Source organism: Myotis yumanensis, unplaced genomic scaffold, assembly GCF_028538775.1.
Source record: "Myotis yumanensis isolate MYYU_CA2020_CCGP unplaced genomic scaffold, mMyoYum1.0.hap1 SCAF_3, whole genome shotgun sequence".
NCBI lineage: Eukaryota > Metazoa > Chordata > Mammalia > Chiroptera > Vespertilionidae > Myotis > Myotis yumanensis.
Window position 1 is genome coordinate 204,072,691 of NW_027223754.1, and position 22,671 is coordinate 204,095,361.

Below are 22,671 nucleotides of genomic sequence, written 5' to 3' on the forward strand. Positions count from 1 at the left end.
AGTCTGAGCCTCTTCTGCATTATTCCTCCCAAATGGCCGGCCCAGCTGTGCTTGGACACCTGCATGTGACGGGGAGCTCATCCCCTCACCAGGCAGCCCATGTGAGCTCTGGCTGACTTTCCCATTCTGTATATTGCGCTTGAAGTACATCTCCCTCTTTGTTGGCCCCACTGGTCCTGGTTCTACCGATAGGGAGCCACATGAAACAAGTCCTCCACCTGGACTGTTTCTAAACCTGGCTCTATGTTATTTAAAAAAAAAAATACGGTTTCCTGAGCTCCAATCTAGATATTCTGCTCTAGTGGGACATCTCATCCCTCTGACTTCTAGTAACAGCACCTCCACTGCTTCTGCGTGGATGGGTCCATGCCCCTCCCTCGCACAGTCTTGGTGTGACTGTCCTCAGGACACGCTGTGGACCCCGCCAGGTTTCTTCATCCCCTGGAATTTGATTTTTTTGAGCCGAGAGGCACCTGGCCGGAAGGAACCCAGAGCTGACTTCTCCAGAGACTGCCCACACGTCCCTGCCTCCTAGATCCTGGCAGAGCTCGGGGTCCTGACCTGTCCGAGATGCGGGTCTTCATTGTTTCTTTGGATTCTGTGAGCCTCCCACGTATTTCCAATACATCCCCATGTTGCCCGAGTCAGCCAAAGGCTATTTCCTTTCCTCGCAAAGAGCCCTGCCCAATACAGAAGGGGCCCTGGAATCTGAATGTCATTCTGATGGAAACAGTTTTTGGGGGCCAAGATCTTGGTCCAGCGACACTGACGTGTGAGGAAACTGAGGCCGAGAGGAGAGTGGCTGCGTGGAGATGGCACTGCATCAGCAGAGAAGGGGGACATTAGGGAGAAACAGCAGCCATGGGATTTCCTCTCCCCAGATCCCCTTCTTCTGCCCCAAGACATTTCCCCCAGATTTTCCAGCCACCGTTTCAGAGGCTAAGCCTCTACCCGGGCGGGAGAGACAGCCCTCCACTGTTCCCCGCTCCCTCGCTCTCCCCCAGGAGCTGGGGTAGGAAGCAGCAGGGGCACCAGGCCTCCGGATTGGACGCTCAAAGACCTCACGGAGAGAGGTCAGCCCTTGAAAAATTCCTCAAGTCAAAGGGCTCGGGGCTTGGGTGCCACACAAGGCCCTCACTGTGTGCGCACATTGTCTGCCCCATAAAAGGGGCCGGGCCTGGGAAAAGGGAGCCGGTCTCCAGGCGACTGGGCAGGCTGCTGGGGAATGCCAGGGCCCTCCCCTCCCCCAGGCACCAGGCAGCAGGGCCAGGCCTCCGAGGGGGAGGGGCAGGGGTGCCAGGGTGGAGGGGTGAGTCCAGAAGTCCAGTGTCACTGCAGGTGGCGCTGCCTGGCCTGTGGGAGGCAGCGAAGGAAGCCACGAGGAAGGTGACGTTAGGCCTGTCCTAGCTCCCTCTCCCATCCACCCCTGCATGTGCCCACAGGAAATGGCAGGGCCTGTCCTTGTTCAAGGAGAGTCTGAGGTAGGGAAGTGGTGGGGGAGACATAAGGACTTTGTTCCCTAGAGCCAAGTGCCTCAACACGGAGGTGTGTGTCTCAGCTCTGAGCTCCCGCAACTAACTCTGGGAGGAGGGGACCGACTCCACCCTCATCTTCTCATCTTCAGAGACCAGATCCCCTCCCCCAGGGTTCTGGCAGCGGGCCCTCCAGCACACCCAGCTGAACCCAGACGCATGCCAAGTGGCTTCCTTCCGCCTGGCTCCCAACGCCGCTATATTCACCTGCAATTAGTAACTGCAATTACTTGTTAATAACAGTTACCGTTTCAGCGCCAGTTCCGACAGGCTAAGCCCTGAAGCAGCCCCACCCAGGCCATCGTTTCTAACCTTTTCCATAACACTTCACCATAGACGTGGCACGGTCCGGCCTTACTGCTGAGGAATGTGAGGGTCAGAGGTCAGACGTGCCCAAGGTCACGGAGCGAGAGGGAGGATGGAGAGCCAGGCGGCCTGCCCGGGACTGGCCACTCTGCTTTGCTCCCTCCCCGCTGGGGACTGACAGTCCTCAGGCCTCATCGCAGGCAGGGAAAGCTGCTCTCTGAAAATGGGGTCATGTGGGCGTCTGGTTTGGCTCCCCAACCAGAACGCAAGGAAGCCCAAAGGCCAGGCTCTCACTGGGCCCGTCCCAAAAACAGTGGCCAGATAAAACACAGGGCAGCCGGTAAACTAAATTCCAGATAAAAACAAATAATTTTGTAGAGTCTGCACCAAATATTGTGTGGGATACACTTATACTAATTCACCGTCTATCTAAGTATTAACTGGGCATTCTATATTTTTAGTTGCTAAATCGGCAACTCTACCCCCCAAGCCACATCTGGTGACGCCGGCTGTGAGTTCAAACCCTCCGGAGGTGGCACAGTGAGGAGCGGAACGCCCTGGTCACCAGGGGGCCAATTAGACGCACTGCGAGGCTTCAAGGCAGCCCAGACACCCCGCAGTCCTCACGCCCCCGAGGTGGAGGCTGGGGCCTTTGGGCCATCAGCTGGATGAGAAGGAGGGGGACCCCAGGGATAGCGTGGAGGACACAGCGGGTAAGTTTCCCAAATTCTAGGGCACTGAGTGTTTTCAGGGAAAGACTCCCCCCACCCGCCAGCGCATTCTCAATCCTGAAGTCTCCCATCAGGACAACAGCGTTTAGCAAGAGCATCCACTCATTCGTTAATCAAGTCATCTCACTATCCTATGTCACCCTGTGTCAGGCAGCGTGCTAGGCTCCCAGGACACGGTGGTTACACAACGGCGGCACAAGACTGCGTCACACTGAACACACTGAAAACACCCATGAGGGAGAGGAGCAACGTGCTCTCACGGAGCCTCACAGCACCCCCGTGAGCTCAGTGCTAAGGCGAAGGCAGCGGTATTCTGATCCCCACTTTACAGATGGGGAAACTGAGGCCCAGGAAGGTGAAGCGGCTTGGCTGAAGCCACAGAGCAGGTGAGGGGCAGGGCTGGGACCTCAACCCCCACCTGCCACCTGCGAGCTCCGATTTTCTGCGTTTTATCCCCTCTCCCGTTTGAACCCTCTTGGGGAAATGTCTGACGTGTGTTAGGAGGTCTCCTCTTTAACACCAAAGTGCAGGGAAAAGAACAGAGAGCCTGTCGATGCTGCCTTGGTGATTTATAAAGAGGAAGCCGTCCCAGGGCAATTTCCACACAGTGCCAATTTCCACACCCAAGCTACAGGATGGCTACAGGGACCCCCCTTGTCCCTGGCACCCCAGGGCTCCAGCAGGGCGGGGCCGCCTGGAAGGGTGAGGTCACAGGTTCCTGCGCTTGGCCGCAGGGCTATCACATGGATTCCCCTCCTGCCGACCTCAGGTGCCGGGTGCTGCGGGTGTGGGCACGCGTTCGGGGCTCAGTGGGCCGGCGTTCTCCACACAGCACAGCGCCTGCGCTCAGGCGAGAGGGAAGAATGACAGGAGGACAGGGCAGTCCAGGACAGTCAGGGCTGGATCCCAGATGCCCCTGGCATCCGTTTCGATTTTGGGCTCAGAGCCTCAGTTTTCCTTGTTTATAAAACGGGAACAGTCATCGTACTCCATAAAGCTGTTGGGAGGGTTCGACTGGAGAATCGATGAAGACCCCCTAGCGCGACGCTGGCCATGGACAGGCACAGAGGTCTGTCCCAGGACAGTGGTGACGACACGACCCCATCTGCAGACAGCTCATGTTTATTCACCTGTGCGGTCACTCACTTCTCAACCCAGACTTTCAGCATCGACCTCAGGCCCAACACCAAAGCCCTGCGCAGTGGTCAGCAGGAGGCGTGACGCCGGCAGTTCGTCCCACAGCAAGGAGGCCCTGGAGAGGATTACGCTGAGCGAAACAGGCCAGTCAGAGACAGGCAAGTACCACAGGATCTCACTCATCTGTGGAATCTGATGAAAATAAACTGATGAACAAAATAGATCCAGAGACACAGAAGCATGGAACAGACTGAGGAATCTCAGAGGGAGGGCGGGGGTGGGTGGGTGGGAAGAGATTAATCAAAGAATTTATATGCATCCCTAGTCGATTTGGCTCAGTGGATAGAGCATCAGCGTGTGGGCTGAAGGGTCCTGGGTTCGATTCCGATCAAGGGCACATGCCTAGTTTGCAGGCTTGATCCCCAATAGGGGGAGTGCAGAAGGCAGCCAATCAATGATTCTCTCTTATCATTAATGTTTCTATCTCTCTTCCTCTCAGATCAATAAAAATATGTTAAAAATAATAAAGTGTATCAATTTGTCTTTAAAAAAAGAATTTATATGCATATATGCATAACCCAAGACACAGACAATAGTTTGGTGAAGGCCAGGGCCAGGGAGCAGGTGCAGGCTAGAAGAGGTCAATGGGCGAAAAGGGGGACATCTGTAATACTTTCCACAATAAAGATTAAAAAAAAAAAGAAGTTAGTCCCGTATAAGTCCCAGACTCCCCCTCTCCTCCTGCTCTGGTTCCTGGAGCAGGTGTGTGATCTCTCTACACTGTGCTTCCTCACCTGTGACATGCACTTCCCCCCACCCAGGAGTGCTGAGCAGAGATGTGCTGGCAAATGCTTAACACCCGGCCCTCTGGGGAGAGCGCCGGAAGCCCTGGTTTACAGCACTTGCCAATTTCTGTGGTGTAAATACCCTCACCGGGCCCACTGTGACTTTCTCTTGGACTGAGTAGGAGATGAGAGAGAAAAGGGGGGTGTAAGAATGCCACCAAGGTCACCCCTGACTCACCAATAACTCATCACCTCCCAAACCACTCATTCAATCAACAGACATTTCCTGATGATACAAGACAGCATCTAGGGTGTGTGTATGTCTCTGTGTGTGTGCGTGTGTGTGTGTCTGTGTGTGGTGGTGGGGGGGGGTGATGCACAAGGCACTTTAATGGGAATCATTAGCATGATTTAGTAGGACAGTGTAGCCTGTTTGTAGTCTGGAAGGATGGTAGTTTAGGGGTGTTTCAAACAAACAAACAAACAAAGATCTTCATTTCCTCCCCAACCAATAAAACAGAAAGAAAAAAAAAAATCATAGGGAGAGGGGAGAATAAAAGGGACGGTAACAACACATCATTGCTGAAACGGAAGGGCAGACATTCTAGGAACCAGGCCACAGGTGAGGCAGAGGAGGGGAGGGTTCCAGAGGCCCTGGAGGGAGGGGCTGGGAGTGCAGGCTTAACTGCTTCTATGCCCCCCTCACCCCAACACCCCTCACCAACCCCATCCAGGCTCTGGTAATGAGCAATCTTTTTTTTTGTTTGTCATGATCAATGTTTTGATTTTTCAAAGTCAAAGCTGGAGTTTTGGTACATTCTGTGGGCAACAGTAAAAAATTTTGCCTCTTTTTTAAAAACAATTTCAAATACCGGCCTAACGGTTACTCTAGCACACCGAAACATCAAGAGCCAAGAGTTTATACACAGGTGAGTAAACACAGAAACCCCAGGCCTGTGTGGACTGTACTGCTGAGTCCTAAGGTAGGCGAATCTCAGGACCCAAGATGCCCATTTAAAGTTACCCCTTAGGCTGGGGTGGGGTGATGACAGCTGCTAATGGGATACTCCCTGTGTGTTGAGCACCAGGAATATAAAAGAGAATAAGACACTGGCCTTATTCTTGCAGAAGAGACAGTCACTGAACAGCCAATTATAACACAATGTGATGTGGGCAGCAATGGCACAGTGAGGTATGTGTTAAGTTATACAGAGAGGTGGCTGTGAGCACTGATGGCAGCATGGGGTGCATCAGGGAAGACTTCACGGAAGAGGTGACACCTGACCAGGCTTTGAAGGAAGAAAGGAAATTGGCCAAGTGAACCAGATAGAGAGGGCATTTCAGGCAGCAGGAGGCAGAATATGCTGAAGCAAAAGGGGGCATGTTTGAGAAGCACAAGTTCTTTGCTGTTCCTTTGGAATAAGCAGCAAGGCCGGAAGTGGAGGCGCAGAACTAGAGGGAGGGCAGACATGCCAGGACTTTGAATTTGAACTTGAGGGCAATGATGCACCAGCAAAGGGTTATACAGGGGATGCACAGGGGCATGGGAGCACACTGAGGCCAAGGCTGCAGGCCTGAAGCCAGCTAAGCTGCTGAAGACATGCAGGTAAGAGAAGAAGCAGAGAGACAGCAGGGCTGAAGAAAACTGAGCTTGAAATCCACGTTGTTTATTCCTCCTTCCTCTTGGGGTTCTCAAGATGGATCGACCTTCGCTCATCCCATAGGACAGCACCAACTCTAGGTCACACCTACTCCTGAGCCAGGCCTGGGGTGGGGTGGGGTGGGGTGGGGTGGGGGGCCCTAGCCAGGCTTCCCTCCAAGGACAATCCCCCAAAGTGGTGGGATCTTTAAGTGCTGAGCCCGGAGTCCTGCTTCCCTGCAAAGGTGGCTCTGAGACCCTCTACCTCTACTCAGAAGGTGAAAAGTCTCCTCCCCCAGGTCACTGGCCAGGTAGCAGAGCGGCCTTGGGGCCCAGGCTGGTTAACAGAGTCTGGGAGCTGGAGTCTGCCAGGGGGGAAAAGTGGGCAGTTCCTGCAGCTCCCTCACCTGCAGGGATACCTGCCAGCAGGAAGGCCCCGGATTGGGTGGGAAAGACGGGGTTCTGGGGCTGAGAAGGGAGAAAAGGGAGCAGCTTGCTCCTGGTGGGTTCCCTCTCAGTCCAGAGAGGGTGGACTGTCATTATCATCTCAAAGGGGGAGGAAAGGGGCTGTGGGAGCTGGCTTCCCCGCCTCAGCAACTCTCCATTTCAGGAGACTGAAGGGGAGCCTGGGCAGGGCCTGAGGAAGGCAGCCCAGGCTGGGCCAAAGCTGCCCTGGACAGTGGGGCTGGCCCGCCACCTGCTGGCCACTCTTGGGAGTGGGGATAGGAATGTGCAGGGAAGGACCGGGATTCTGAGCCTCCGGCATCAGTTTGGAGAAAGTTGGGAATGTATTGAGATGAAGAGAGGAAGTTTGCAAAGAGTGCAAATGGAGTTCTGAATGAGAAGCTGCTGTGTCCGCGGGCAGGGAGTTCCTGTCACAAGCATTCAATGATGCAGAGCCAACTTCCAGCCACTGGATGAGTCTCAGCTCCTCACTTCTCCTTTCCTTCCCACCGAAGGGCAAGAAGAAGACTGCTGTTCTCCAGACCTGACTAAAACACGGGCAGAGAACATGGCTGAAATGCAACGTGAGAAATTCCTTTAGACAAAACGGGGTCCCCCGCCAGTGTGCACAGCCTGAAATTCACACATTGGCCACGCCCGTGGGTTACAGGGAGTGAAGACCGAGGCCATTCACTGCATTGCAACCTCATTCACTGTGCCCTTCCACCATATCACACAGCCTATGGGCATGGGGAGGACAGAGGTCAACACGGTTAAAGCTGCAAGAAGGTTGCAACAGCCTGCAGTAATAATGGACAATTTCATGGGTTTTTTGTTTGTTTGTTTGTGGGGTTTTTTTACATTTTTATTGATTTCAGAGAGGAAGGAGGGAGAGGGAGAGGGAGAGAGAGATAGAAACGTCAATGATGAGAGAATATCATTGATCGGCTGCCTCCTGCACACCCCCCATACTGGGGATCTAGCCCACAACCCGAGCATGAGCCCTTGACCGGAATCGAACCTGGGACCTTCCAGTCCGCAGGCTGACTGATGCTCTATCCACTGAGCCAAACCAGCTAGGGCTATGGTTTTGTTTTTGTTTTTTGTTTGTTTGTTTGTTAATCCTCACCCAGGGATATTTTTCCATTGATTTACTTTTTTATTTTTTCCCCATTGATTTCTTAGAGAGAGTGAGAAGGGGAGAGACAGAAAGAGAAATATCAGTGGGAGAGAGACACACTGATCAGCTGCCTCCTGCATGCCCCACACTGGGAATGGAGCCCACAACCTGGGCATGTGCCCTTGGCCAGATCAAACTCAAGACCCCTCAAGTCTGCAGGCCGACGCTCTATCCACTGAGCCACACCTGCTAGGGCAATATATCCTTAAATAGCATTTACTGTCTATCAGCACTTTTGAATTAACTCAGATTTTAATCTTACTTACACTTATTAACCCAACAAGGTAGGTACTATTATCACTCCCACTTGGGTGTAGTAACTTACAAAGGTCATAGAGGTACAATGGCGTAGAGACTGGATTTGAACCCGGAGAGCCCAGCTCTGAAGGCTGTGTTCTTAACCATGCACCGTGCTGCCATTTAGTAGCTCAGCCTCCATACAGGAAGTGGCTTTCCTGGCAAATAGGTTTTTAAGTACCTACCCATCACCAAATCATGGCCAACCCTGACTAAGCCAGCAGAGAACTCGAAACCAAGGCCAAACACTGGGTTAAAGAGAAACAAGATTGCAGAGACCATGCGGGCGTGCAGTCACCGGGTGCCTGCCGACAGACTGCGCAGGCCAGAGGACCCGGAGACAACACCCCTGCAGAAAGCGTCCCCTGAGCTCAGAGGGGAAGGACAGCGCTCTCCATAGATAAGCACACGGCAGAGATGCACAGGCTTCGTGACAAGAGCCCCGGGCAAGCACCGCACGGAAGACAACACAGACCGGATCAGAACCGGGGCCACGCACATGACCACTGTGGTTAAGATGACGTGGTTTCTCGGCAGGAAAGGGAAGACTGACACTGAATCTGCTCAGGGTGCTTCCATGGTGACTATACTGAATATGTATTGTAAACTCCATCTCTCACTCAGTCATTCCCAACCTGAGCTAACTTCTCAAGGGATGAATGTGGGTGCAGCCTGCCTGTTAGGATAACAGAGCGTCTGGGGTACTTAGTGAATGGGTGCATGAATTCATTCATTTAATATGTATTTCCTGGGTGCCTGCTACACGGCCTCCTTTGGACACACAGGGATGCAACTTTCTCTGCAGCCCCCATGGCCATCCGCAGGTGGCCTGTCAGAACTGCACCGGACAGGGAGCTGCCACATCTCCACAGGTGGGCTCACTTCCTGGACTAGTAGTACTTACCTCCTGTCTCTACCCACAATGTGGAGGAGAGACCTAGTCTTCACCTGCAGCTCCAGTGAGAAGGGCCTGCTCCCCACTCACCTGAGCCCTGAAGGCTGTCTTGCACTCACCTGGTGCTCAGTAACTACCTATGGAACAACCCCTGCGATGACCTTGGGCACACCTGTCTGGTCTCTGCCCCGGAGAGCTTACCATGAAAAGAGGCTGCAAGGAGTGTCGCTTCTACCCACCTCTGGTGTTAAGAGGCCAAGCCACCAGCACATGTAAGAGCTGGGCTGCACACCCAGCCACTCTGGTCCCTGGGGTTTTAGTGAGGACTCTGGGCCTGTGTTGGTTTCCTTTAATCTCATAGAAACCTCATTTAATGGGGGGAGGATGCCTGAGGCTGAAAGAGGCGAAGCAACTATTTCAGATCTTCCAAGTTTTCTGTCTTTAGAAAGGTAAGAGGGTGTATAATATATAAGGCTTCCAGTTGGCTCTGGGCTGCACCCCATATGAAACACATGGAGATGCTCGCAGCAAACCATATGGCCAAGCACAGTGAATGGTATAAACAGACTATTACAGTCTCCTGTTCCTTCAGCTCAGGGTTGGCTGTCAAATGGATTACAACATCTGTTTTAGTTCCTAGAGCTTCTGGGATTTGCAGGTAAAGGATTGAGGACCTGTAGGTGCCTCACGCCTGGCACATTGTAACCACATGGCAAATGCCCATCTCCCTCCCTCCAGCCGGTCTCTGCACCACCCAGCCTCACCGAGCCCCACCAGAGCGAGATAAGCCTCATCTCCTCTCTTGCCTGCAGCTGGCAGGCCTGCAGTTCCGCTTACCAGTCTGTGTGGGCATCATCGATCACCAACAGGACCCTGGGCCTTTGAACAACCGGTGTAGAGGGAGCCGGAGGCTCCACCGGCCCCGCGGGGGCCTGCGAGGTCTGCTTCATGGCACTGGAGAAGGAGCTGAAGAGGCTGGACCCGGGCGAGGAGAAGGAGGCCGCCAGGGGCTGGTGGTGCCTGCGCTCCATGGCCGGGGACGAGGGCGAGCTGGTGGAGCTGTCCGGGCGGTGCAGGTCCGCCATGTAGCCATTGGGCAGGTTGGCCACAAAGCTGCTGTCGGAGAGGCGTCGCCGGAGGAAGTTCATGGCTGCAGGTGGAGAGATGGCTGGTTCCTCCGCACGAGGGTCTAGGAGAGGCCGGGGCAGAGGCTGCCAGGAGACAGAGCAGGGGGTCTTGGACCAGAAGGGCAGGGGAATCCCACACAGGTCGGCGTCAGCGGTCTCTGGTTACCTGTGAAAATAAGCCAACACACACGTGAGCAGAAACGACCTCCGCCCCTAGGAGCAAACAGACCTGGCCCCTTCCTACCTGATGCTGGAGCAACGTCAGTGGGGCACCCTTTAGAAAAGATGTAATGAGAGCACACCCTTTTAACCCACAATTTCCACTTTCTGGAATTCTAGCCCAAGAAAGGAATCTGAGTTCCAGGTAAAGCCTCCTGCACAAATGTATTTCCCCCAGCATTCTTTGCACTAGCGAAATCCTAGAAAGGATCTCAATGCTCAATCCCGGGACGGCTGAGTAAATAAAGCACAGAAGAATCACTCGGTGAAACCTTGTGTGGCTATTAGAAAGGGGACTTAAAAAAGGATTTTTGGTAACAAAACAAATTCACGTTGGAAATAAAAAGATCACGATACAAGAGTATAGGTACAGAATGACTACAACCACATAAAAGTTCAAATACCAAAACAATATACATCGGAATATTAATGCTAACGGTGGTTATATCAGGGTAATGCGATCACATGGTTATTCCCCCCTTTGTGTCCACTGGTATAAGATTTATTACATCCCCTCGGAAAGGGCTCTGGGCCACTTTCTGGTCAGTCCACACATCCTCAGAGTCAAACGCTCTTCTGATGTATTAATTTTACCTCTTCTTGAACTTCATATAAATGTAATCAATGTATTACTTCTTTGTACATGGCGTCTTTCCCTCAACATGATGGTTTTGAGACCCAGCTGTGCTGTCTGTATCCACAGACATTCTGTTCTTCATCACAGGGTAACATCCCACTGGACAGATAACCCAATTATTATTGCATTCTCTTGTTGATGCACATTTGAAATGTTTCCCGTTTCGGGGTATTGTGAATAGAATTGTTACACGAATTTTTATTTATTTAAGTATTTTTGGGTGAAGAGAGACTTTGCTTTGTCAATATTCATACCTGGAAATTAGTTTGTTGGGTCATGGGATAGGCATATGCTTAACTTTATAAAAACTGTCAAAAAATTTCCCCCAGTGGTTGTGCTATTTTGCACACTTCATTTGAGAGTTCCAGTTGCTCCACACCCTTACCAACACTTGGTTGTTATTCGTCTTTTTCATCTTAGCCATTCTAATGGGTGTAGAATAGTACCTCACTGCGCTTTTCATTTATTTTCTCTGATACCTAATGAGGTCAAGTGACTTGTATGGGTTTCCTGGCCACTGATACATCTTCTTTTGTGAAGTGTCTGTTCAAGTCTTTGGCCCATTTTAAACAGGTGGGCTGTTTATACTTTTATTATTTATGTGTAGGAATTCTTCCTACATTCTGGATATGAGCCTTTTGTCAGATATGTATATTGTGAATATTTCCTCTCAGTCTTTGGCTCGCCACCCTTTCACTTCCTTCATAAGTAGAAGTTTGGCAGAATAAAATAATTTACAAAAAGCAAATTGTTACTTGAGATAAAAACATCCCAAATGAGATAAATAAATTATACCATAAGATGAGACCATACTGCCCTGGCCAGTTTGGCTCAGTTGGTCAGAGCACTGTCCCATGCTTTGAAGGGTAGTGGGTTCGATTCTTGGTCAGGGCACATATAAGCAATGTTTTGCTCTCGCATTGATGTTTCTCTCTCACACACTTTCCCATTCACTAAAATCAAGGAAGGCATGTCTTTGGGTGAGAATTAAAAAATATTTTTTTAATAAAAGAATTTTAAAAAAAGGATGAGACCATATATTGGTTAGTGTATCAGTCTTCACTCTGGCCAGAGCCTTCAGTCTTTGCTCCGTGCCTGCATATGCAAATTAACTGCCATTTTTGTTGGGTTAATTTGCATAGTCGCTCTGATTGGCTGGTGGGTGTAGCGGAGTGACACCAATTTGCATGTTTCTCTTTTATTACTGTAGATAGATATACATATTTCAAAGAACACTAGAGGCCCGGTGCACATTTGTGCACTGAGGGGGAGGTCCCTCAGCTCGGCCTGCGCCCTCTCACAGTCCAGGACCCCTCAGGGGATGTCTGCTTGCCAGGGAGCGGGCATAAGCTGGCAGTCAGACATCTCGAGGAGTCCTTAGTACTGCCACAGAGGCAGGAGAGGCTCCTGCCACTGCCACAGCACTCGCCAGCTGTGAGCCAGGCTTCTAAGCGGTGCTCCCCCTGTGGAAGCGCACTTACCACCAAGGGGCAGCTCTTGCGTTGAGCCTCTGTCCCCTGGTGGTCAGTGTGCGTCATAGCGACTGGTCATTCCACCACTCAGTCGATTTGTATATTAGGGTTTATCATATAGGATATATAAAATCTACTACATATATCTGCAAATTTTTTTATTTTTTAAATATATATTTCTAGATTTCAGAGAGGAAGGGAGAGGGAGAGAGATAAAAACATCAATGATGAGAGAGAATCATTGATTGGCTGCCTCCTGCATGCCCCACACTGGGGATTGAGCCCACAATCCAGGCATGTGCCCCGACCAGGAATTGAACCATGACTCCTGGTTTAAAGGTTGATGCTCAGCCACTGAGCTGTGCTGGCTGGGCTCTGCAGGTATTTTGATAAGCAAATTTTAAGTTCTTATAAAGTCCAATTTACAAAAAAATCGTTTTCATGGTTAGTCCTTTCTATGTCTGCTCTTTAAAATCTTTGCCAACCCCAGGATGATGATGATAATGTCCTAATATTTCTTATAGAAGCATTACAGTTTTAGCTTTTCTCTAATCCACCCAAACTTGATTTTTGAGTGGGATGAGATAAGGTTCACTTATCCAGTTTTCCACCATTTATGAAAGCATTTTCCCCAATGAATTTGGTGGCTCTGATAGCACCAATGGTCTGTACATACATGGGTCTACTTCTGGGCTCTTTATTATGCTCCACTGATGTCTACCTTTACAGCATCCTGGTTACTGTGGCTTATAAAAGTTCTAAAATCAGGTACAGGGAGTCCTCCTGCTTACATTCTCTTTCTTGTGATTGCTTTGGGTATCCTAGCTCCTATTTTTTAAATACATTTTAAAATCAACTTATATGAAAAAGTCTATTGGAATATTGTTTGAGATTACGTAAGATTTATAGCCTAGTTTGGGAAGAACTGACTTCTCAACGATACTGAATTTTCCACTTCAGTATAGGTCTCTACTTATGAACTCTTCTTTAGTTTCCCTCAGAGATGTTTTATGATTTTCAGTACAGAGGTGTTGCACCTGTTTTGCTCAGTTGACTCCTAATAATTTCTTTGGGGGGGGGTGATATTTTAAATGTTTTCTATTTCATTTTCCATTTGTTTGCTGCTAATAGCATACATCTGCCAATTATTGTCAATATAGTGACCTGATGAATTCAATTATTGCTTCTAGTCCTTGTTTACAGATTACTAAGATTTTCTATTTAAACAGTCACATCATCTACACATAGACATCTTTATTTCTCCCTTTCCAATCTTAATGCCTTTTATGTCTTTCACTTTTCTTATTACAGTAGCTAGGACCTCCCCTGCGGAACAGAAATGAAAGCAGACACCTTACCTCGTTCCAACTTCGAGGGGACATGCTCCATATCTCACGTTACAGTAACAGGAAGTCAGCTGCGAGTTCTCTGTAAATGTGCGTTATCAGATTGAGACAGGGCCCTTGTAGTCTCAGCTGGCTGAGAGTTTTTTCCATGAATGGCTGCTGGATTTGCCAAGTCATTCTCTAAATTGATTGAGAAGATTATGTTTTTAAAAATCATTTGTTTGCTTAATGTGGTGACTTCCGTTGGCTGATTTTCAGATGTGAAAGCAAACTTGCAGTCCTGGAATAAATTCTACTTGGTCACTGTAAATCCCCCTTTGTATAGATTCAACCTGATAACACTTGGTTAAGGATTTCTGTGTCCATGTTTATGGGAAATATTGGTCTGTAATTTTCTTTTCTGGCAAAGTCTTTGCCAGGTATCAGGGTGACACTGACCTTACAGAGTACATTGGGGAGGGTTCCCGCCTTTCCTGTCCTAAAAGGGTTTATGTAATATTGGTATTTTTTCCCTTAAATTATTGGCAGAAATCAACAGCAAAGCTGACTAGGGCTTATTTTCTTCTTTGTTGGAAAGGTTTCAATAATAAACTAATTCCCTTTCATAAATCTCTTTATATTATCTGTTTCTTGTTATTTCCATTGCCAATATGAGATTTCAAGCAACTTGTCCATTTCATCTTAGCTGGATTTCATTGGCATAAAGTTGTATAGTGTTCCTTTATTATCCTTTCGTTTTCTGTAGAATATGTCATGATTTTCCATGATATTCCTGATAAAGCTAATTTGTCTTTTCTCTCTTTTTGAGTAATCTGTGTATGAAATCTACAAATTTATAAATTGTATTAATCTTCTAAAAAACCAACTTGTTTCCTATTTCACTTATATCTGCTCTTTATAACTTCCTTCCTTCTCCTTACTTTGGGTTTAAGGGTTTAACTGGTTCTTTTTTCTAGATGCTTGAAATGGAAATGGAGATCATTAAGTTTATACCTTTCATCTTTTCCAATATGAACACTGAAAGCAATGCATTTCCTCTATGAAATCTGACACGTATTTTCATTATTGCTCAATTCAAATTATTAATATCTTCATTATTTTTTTCTTGACCCATATGCTATCAAAACATGTGTTTAATTTTCCAATGCCAGTGCTTGCAGACATTTCATTGTTATTACTTTTGATATGATTCATTGGTAACTAAGGAACATAGTCTATAAGGCTTTAACCCTTTGGCTTCTTTGACATTCATTGAGATCAATGTGATAGCTCAATAAGCTCTATCTTGATGAATGCGCCATCGGCATATGCACTTGAGAAGAATGTGTGTTTTGCAGTTGTTGGGTGTAATGTTCTATAAATATCAATTAGGTTGTTGTGAGTCAGGTTCCCGCGCCAGGAAGCTGCCTTTGCCTTGGTGATTTGCAAGCAGGAAGTCGACTGGAGAGCAACCCCATCATTAACTACTGTAGGCAAGTATGCAAAGCAGAAATGGGCTGAAAGAGGGCTTGACCCACAGCAGAATTTTAAGCAACTCTTATTAGGAGCACGGAACTGGGGCGTCTTTTCCGATTTCCTCATTTTCCAGCTTCTCTGTTAGCCTGTGCTCAGTCCACTGGGTTGTCAGACCAATAAAAATGCGCCTTTCTGTTGTGGCTGCGCTGCTCTGTGCCATGTGGGCTGGGAGTGCTTTCCAGGAAGAACCACGTAACTGTGGATCTCACTTAGTGGTTCCCTTCTTTCAAGGGTCAAATCCCCTCTGTAGTCTACCTATTTTTTGTTTCTCTTCAGGAACCTCAAATAGTTCCTTTCAAACATTTTAGCCAAAGTTTATAACTATCACTTAGGAGAGAATCAGAACCACAGAAGCTACTGAGTCACTAGAACTGAATCTCTTTCATTTTTTAAATACTAGGTAGAAAAACACAACAATGTGAGAACTGGAGGGACCTGCCCGGCCAGTGTGGCTCAGTGGTTGAGCATCGACCTATGAACCAAGAGGTTACGGTTTGATTCCTGGTCAGGGCACATGCCCGGGTTGTGGGCTTGATCCCCACTGTGGGGCATGTAGGAGGAGGCTGATCATTGATTCTCTCATCACTGATGTTTCTATCTCTCTCCCTTTCTCTCTGAAATCAATAAAAATATATTTTTAAAAATATTAGAGGGACCTGAGAGATTATTAACAACCCCTTCTTTAGGAAATCTGGTCAACCTTACACTGGTGGGAATTCCCCACCCTCAGAAGCACCACCTCATTATCCTTTGACAAATCCAATGTCAAAGTCTCTTCCTGTAATTCCTCCCCACCTCAGGCCCCAGGGGAGCTCACAGTCTGGTAAAGGAAAGCAGATAATGAACAAGTGAACAAGTATTTATGAATGAGGATAAGAGTTAGAAATACACAGAGATTAAGATGGGGAGGGGCAGGGAAGGCCTCTCTGACACCTGAAGAATGAGGGGAAAGCGAAGTGCATATGCAAAGGCCCTGAGGTAGGCACGAGCTAGGCAATTTGAAGAGTAAAAGGAAGATCACCCCAACCAGGAAACAAGAAGATTTTTATAAGAAAACTAGAGGCAGGGTGCATGAAATTCATGCAAGGGGCTCAGCCCTCACAGCCCTGGCTGCCTTGCAGCCCCATGGCCCCTCGGCCCTGCCCACTGGTCGTTCCGTAAGGTCGTTCTGCCGTCTGGTCTAATTAGCACATTAGCTCTTTATTATATAGGATGTTTAGAAAAGTAAAGACGGACCAGATCATGAAGCAATCATGCTGAAAATAATTTTTATGTCAATCCAAGTGTGAAAGTAAGCTACTGGAGGACTATAAACAAGAGAGAGACAATCTAGTCCATCTGGTTACTGTGTGGAAAACACTGGAAGGAGCCAGACTGGTTAGGGATTGCTACCATGATGATAGATACATGTCATCATACATTTGCCCAGATCTACAAAATGGACAACCCCAAGAGTGAACCAGAATGTAAATTATGGACTTCGGGTGGTTACGACATGTTAATGTAGAATCATCAATTGTAAAGAATGTACCGTTCTGGTGGGAGGTGTTGATCATCGGTGAGGCTATGCATGTGTAGGGGGAATGGGGAATAGGGGAAGTCTCTGTACCTTCCCACTCCACAGGTCTTTGAGCAGACCCGAAGAGAATGCATGAAATGACTTATCTAAATACTTAAGTTTTAGGCCAATGGAGTAAAAGAGACCTTTTTGGTACACAGTTCTATGAATCTGAACACATTCGTGTAACCAAGGTACAGAGCAGTCCCATCGCCACACATGGAATTGCTTGGTCATCTTCAGAGTGCTCTGCAGATGTCTATGGCATGGTGTTCCCTGGGGTAACACCTGGATCTCCTACAAAGGTACATGGGATAGGTTAATACTCAGGGCCTGGCACATTCCTTAGAGTATTAATGGAAGAAGATCAATTCCAGTGATGGAACCTGCCCGCCATCTGTCTTTGCACCGGCTGCCCCTTTGGCTGAAACACTTCCTATGGAACCCCGCATGGCTCCCGCCCTCATCTCTTTCAGATCTTCGCTCCAATGTCGCCTTCTCAGCGAGGCCTCCCCTGACCACCCAATGCTAAACCGTCTGGTCCTCTGGATCTCTCCTACTCTGGTCTGCTTGTTCTGTTTTCCACAGCATGCACTGCCTCCTGGAAACCATATAACTGGCATTTATTTTGCTGCCGGTGAGCCTCTGCTCCCTCTGATAACATGCAAGCCTCCGAGAACAGAGTTCCTTGTCCGGCTTTGTTCACCACTGCGTCCCAGGCGCTTAAAACAGTGCCTGGCACATAGTAGGGCTTCAATAAATCTTTGTCACGTAAGTCTGTTTAAAAACAGCAGTGAAATCAACCCGCCCTCACCTTCTGTTTGCGAAGACTAAATGTGTGATTCCACACAAGAAAACAGCTGTCACAGTGCCTAACACCTCAGCCTAAGTTGAACCAAAACTGAAATCATGCAAAGGGAATATCTCATTTCAACTGCTAGTGAATCTCCTCCCCACGTGAACACACCAAGACATAAATTGTCACTCTCTCCATCCTCTGCTCAATGAGTGCTGATTTTCTTTTCCCTCACCCACTAGGAAATAGCATTTGGCTAATTAACAGCTGCTAACACCCCTTCTGCACAAGCCAAAAAGTTAAAAAATTCATGGAGACAACATGGGCCAAGTTTCAACACTGTATTAGTGAGCACAGGCCGCATGGGAGTCCAGGGTGCGCCCGAGAACCCAGAGGCTGGGCCATGCAAGTCGAAGAGCTAAGTACAGTGATGGCGAACCTGTTGGCATTTTGAAAAACCCTAACTTAACTCTGGTGCTGTGTCGCATATGGAAATTTTTTGATATTTGCAACCATAGTAAAACAAAGACTTATATTTTTGATATTTATTTTATATATTTAAATGCCATTTAGCAAAGAAAAATCAACCAAAAAAATGAGTTCGCGTGTCACCTCTGACACGCGTGTCATAGGTTCGCCATCACTGAGCTAAGAGATGCTCACCTTCCTGAATGAAGGTCAATCTCGCATCCGGCGAGGGAGCGGCTCCATCCCCACATACAGACCCGCCGGCCTTCCACCAGCAGCAACGTGAGAGTGTGTGCTGTCTTTGAGGAGGTCAAGTCCACTCACTGCACACACAGGCCCTGCTCTCCTGTGAGGGGCAACACTGGTTCCCACAGGTGCCACACTGTGGGTCCCCAGACAAGGAGGACTGGGGCTTGGGAGCGAGGATTTGTGGTGGAGCGAGCCCTCTGCACCAACAGCTCCTCCCCCTTGTTGGAAACTTTGTAGGAAAGTCTGAGAGATGGAGATAGGTGGGATTCTTCCATTTATTCGAGACCACCCTCCCCGATCCAAACTACTTTCAAACAGAAATGCCCAAACAGGGTCAAATTAAAGCTCTTAACCTCGATGGTAAAGCAACTAAAACGACGTTAGCCATGAAATAATCGCCCGTTTACAAACAGAATGCATAGAGCTCCCCAGGCAGCACGTGTTATCTGACAGTCACACCAGCCAAACTGATTCATCGAGACCTTCAACCAAAGGCCATGTCAAAACTCTAAAAGAGGCCCTTGATAACCTCGGGCCTGGAGCTCTGTGACTGCTGTCCATGACAGGCCCTTCAGAACACAAAAAGGTGATTTTTAGTGATGTTAACTATATATATAACAGCCTAAGCGACCAAACAACCGAAAGTCCGGTTGCTATGATGCACACTGACCACCAGGGGGAAGATGCTTAACACAGGAGCTACCCCCTGGTGGTCAGTGTGCTCCTACAGCCAACCTCCTGTGGTCTCTCCTCCTGGCCGGCCAGCCCCAATTGGCCCCGATCGCCCCAATCACCAGCCAGGTTGAGGGGCCCCACCCATGCACGAATTCGTACACTGGGCCTCTAGTTGTAATATAAGCCAAATATGATTTTGTGAGTATATTTCACAATATCGTTCCTAGGTATTTTCTTCTAAATGGGGGCTGGAGAGATGCCCACCTTGGTGATCACGTAGAACGTGGGCCACTCTGGGCAGCACCCTCCTCTGCGGAGGGTGAGCAGCTCGGCCTCCTTCACCCCTTCATACTCACATCAGTCAGGCTCAAACCCTGAAGATAACATTTCCCTCACTGTCCCCCCCTACGTCTCTTAAGTGGCTCCAGAATCCCATGACATCTCTCTCCTCCCCTCCTTGCCAGGCCACCCTCAAATCTCACAGGTACACGGGCTAGACCCCACAGGCAGGTCTTCCCCGCCATCCCTTCCCCACCTCTCAATCTTATGAGATACACACCATGATGAACACCATCTTCACTTCACAGACGTGGACACTGAGGCCAGGGAGGTAAAGTGACTTGCCAAGGCCTTAAGTCGCGGTCAGCAGTGGAGAAGGGACTCAAACCTAGTGGGTCCTGGGTCCAGTTTCAACTACAGTGTGTGGCTTTCCTGAGACGCGGACCAGATCAGAACAGACAGGGATGGGACACGTGGGGAGCCCAGACATGACACCCAGGAGCCTGTCCCGTCCTCTCCAGGTTCCCCATCGGTGCGACCACAGGTGGAAATCCGATTCCACCTGAGTGGAGGGAGCAGAGAGTGGAAGGGCCGCAGGATTTCCTTGTGCTTATCACAGCTCCTCCTTTCTCAGGGCCGGGACCAGAAGTCACCCACGAAATGCTGACTTCCACCGTTTCAGAGAGGGCCCCACTGCTGGCCTTTTGCATGACTTGGGGGAAAGACGAGGGAGTGGCCAGACGCTCTGCTGCCCAGAGAAAGGCAGACAGTCTTCTCAGGACCACCGTGGCCAGATGTGTGGCCTTAACTTCCAGTCTCCAGGCTGGATGCTCCATAACATCTGCTGGACGGAGGGAGGGAGTACGCTAGCAAGGACTAGAAGCCAGGAGAGCCCACACAGAAGTATGATAACAGCCATGAGGATGATGGTGTTGGTGGTGATGTCGGTTACCATTTACCAAAACTACTTGAGGAGCCAGGGGCTGCACAAGACCGGCCTGTTGATGGTCCCCAACTGTCACAACAACCCTGCCCAGAAGTGCTATCCCCCACTTCACAGAGGAGAAAACTGAGGTCCAGAGAGGATAAGTAATGTGCTCTGGGTCGACCTGTCATAATAATCACAGCTCCTCCAGGCGCTGCTCTAGGCACTTGATACATATTCACTCATGCCATCCTTCCTCCAGCCTCATGAAACGTGTATGCCGTTCCACCGGCACTGCACAGCGGTGGGCACCGAGGCCCAAGTCATGCCGCTGAGAAGTGGCAGAGCTACAATTCAAACCCAGGCAACCTGGCTCCGGCAGGCACAGCCCTAACCACAGGCAGCGTGCCCCTCCACGGTGCTAGGATGCACACCCAGGTCTGCATGGGGCAGGGCCTACGGATCTCCCATCGCCTGCGATGCCTCGGGGCTCCATGAGCCTGGACTCTGTCCGCCTGGCACGCTTCCCGTTGCTCTCCTACATTCCAGGGCTGGTTCTTCCTTCTGACTCAGCTCCCCCTTCTCCTCTGGAGGCTTCCCTGACTGCTCTCCAACCAACTGGGACGAAGAGAGCTGCTCTGTGTCCCTGCAGAGCCCTGTGCACCTGCCACTGTGGGCTTGGGGGAGGGGCCATGTCTGGCTTCAGACTCATTGACTTGGAGACAGAGTCGGGCACCTGGGGTCAAGGAGAGATGCCAGCACTGCCAAGGTCTGGGAGCCAGACTGGGCGTTCCTTTCTCCTGGATCAGAAAAACACATGGAGCCAATTAAGCAACCTTCCCCCTAGAGCAGCAGTTCTCAACCTGTGGGTCAAGACCCCTTTGGCGGTCAAACAACCCTTTCACAGGGGTCGCCTAAGACCATCCTGCATATCAGATATTTACATGACGATTCATAACAGTAGCAACAGTACAGTTATGAAGTAGCAACGAAAATAATTTTATGGTTGGGTCACAACATGAGGAACTGTATTTAAAGGGCCAAAAGGTTGAGAACCACTGCCCTAGAGACAAAGGAGACCTTGGGAGGCTCGCTCAGGCCTAGGACGTACCTGAGGATGCAAAGGAAGGGCCAAACTGAGGGGACACACCAGCCCCCTGGAACACCTGAGTGGAGCGCTGACAGGTGACAGAGAGGGGTAGAGAGAGACAGAAATACGGAGAGACAGAGACAAAGAGACAGAGAGGAGAGAGAAGACACACAGAGAAAGAGAAAAAAAAAGACACAGAGAGAGAGGGCCTGGGAGACAGACAAAAAGAGACAGAGGTGGACAGGGATTAAACAGAGGGAGAGAAAGAGGCAGGAAAACAGACACACACAGAGGCAAGAGCAGAGAGACAGAGTGAGATAGAAAAGGACAGGGAGACAGAGAAAGACAGAGAGAGACAGAGAAACAGGAAGACACAGAAAAAGAGAGATGGAGAGATAAGAGACACAAAGAGAGGACAGAGAGATAAAGAGACAGACACAGGCATAGAGGGAGACAGTGAGATAGAGAGAGAGAGAGAGATAGATAGATAGATAGATAGATAGATAGACAGACAGACAGAGAGGTGGGGAGGTACCACTGCTGAGACCAGGCTGTGAGCACTGCGGCCATCAATCTTATCACCTCCATTGCCGGGCCTCCTGCCTGAGCTTCCACGGGCAGGCAGCCAGCCCGGCGGTGCTTCTAGTGCCCGGGTGCCACCTAATGAGGAACTGAGCAAGTTCACCCTGGAGGGCAGCGAAGCACAGCTCGTAGGCACCTTAAATGTATCAGGTCCTGATTTCCGGCCATCTCCCCCACCCCACACTGCGCCTTCCCACCCTCCCATCTCAGCAGATGCCGGCCTCAGGCGTTAAGCTGGAAATGTGGGGAATCCCATCCCTCCTGTCCAGCCTCCCACACTCGGGCATCGACTTCTCTCCAACACAGCCTCCAGCCCCGCTACTTCTTCCAACCCCGCAGTCGCCAATAGAGTCCAAACCAGCGTCATCTCTCACCTGGACCAAAGCAGAAGCTCTCTTCCAGCCTCCCTGCCTCCCCATCAGCTCCCCTGACACGCCTGGGCCCTCGCCTGGCTGCCCTTCCCCAGGTTCCTCCAAGTCAGAATTCCCACTACACACCGACACCCCTCACTCGTCACCTCTTCGGTGAAGTCTTCCCAGCTCCTGCAAGGGTTTCTCAGGCCGTGGTTGACCAATCACCAATGCGAATGATGTTGGTGCTCGCTGACCACAGGCCGCCTACTTTGGGGATGGGAGCCTAGAAAGCTGCATTTTTAAGAACCGGCTGGTTCTTATACACAATAACATGTGAGAGTGGCCGCCCAGAGAGCAGGCCCTGCAAACCTTAGACTTTATAATTTCTCCATCAACTGTGCTCCCCTAATTCTTTCCACATGATCTCTGCAAGC

General features: G+C 49.6%; 1 protein-coding gene across 1 annotated transcript in view; it reads right to left on the reverse strand.

Moving 5' to 3' along the window:
* Nucleotides 1-10,203, reverse strand: part of SYN3 (synapsin III) — a 362,492-nt gene extending 352,289 nt beyond the window's left edge. The window contains exon 1 of the mRNA XM_070410991.1: nucleotides 9,784-10,203. Within this exon, the coding sequence (XP_070267092.1) occupies nucleotides 9,784-10,094 (311 nt within the window). The 5' untranslated portion in view covers nucleotides 10,095-10,203. The remainder of the gene's footprint in view (nucleotides 1-9,783) is intronic.
* Between the last annotated feature and the right edge of the window lie 12,468 nt (nucleotides 10,204-22,671).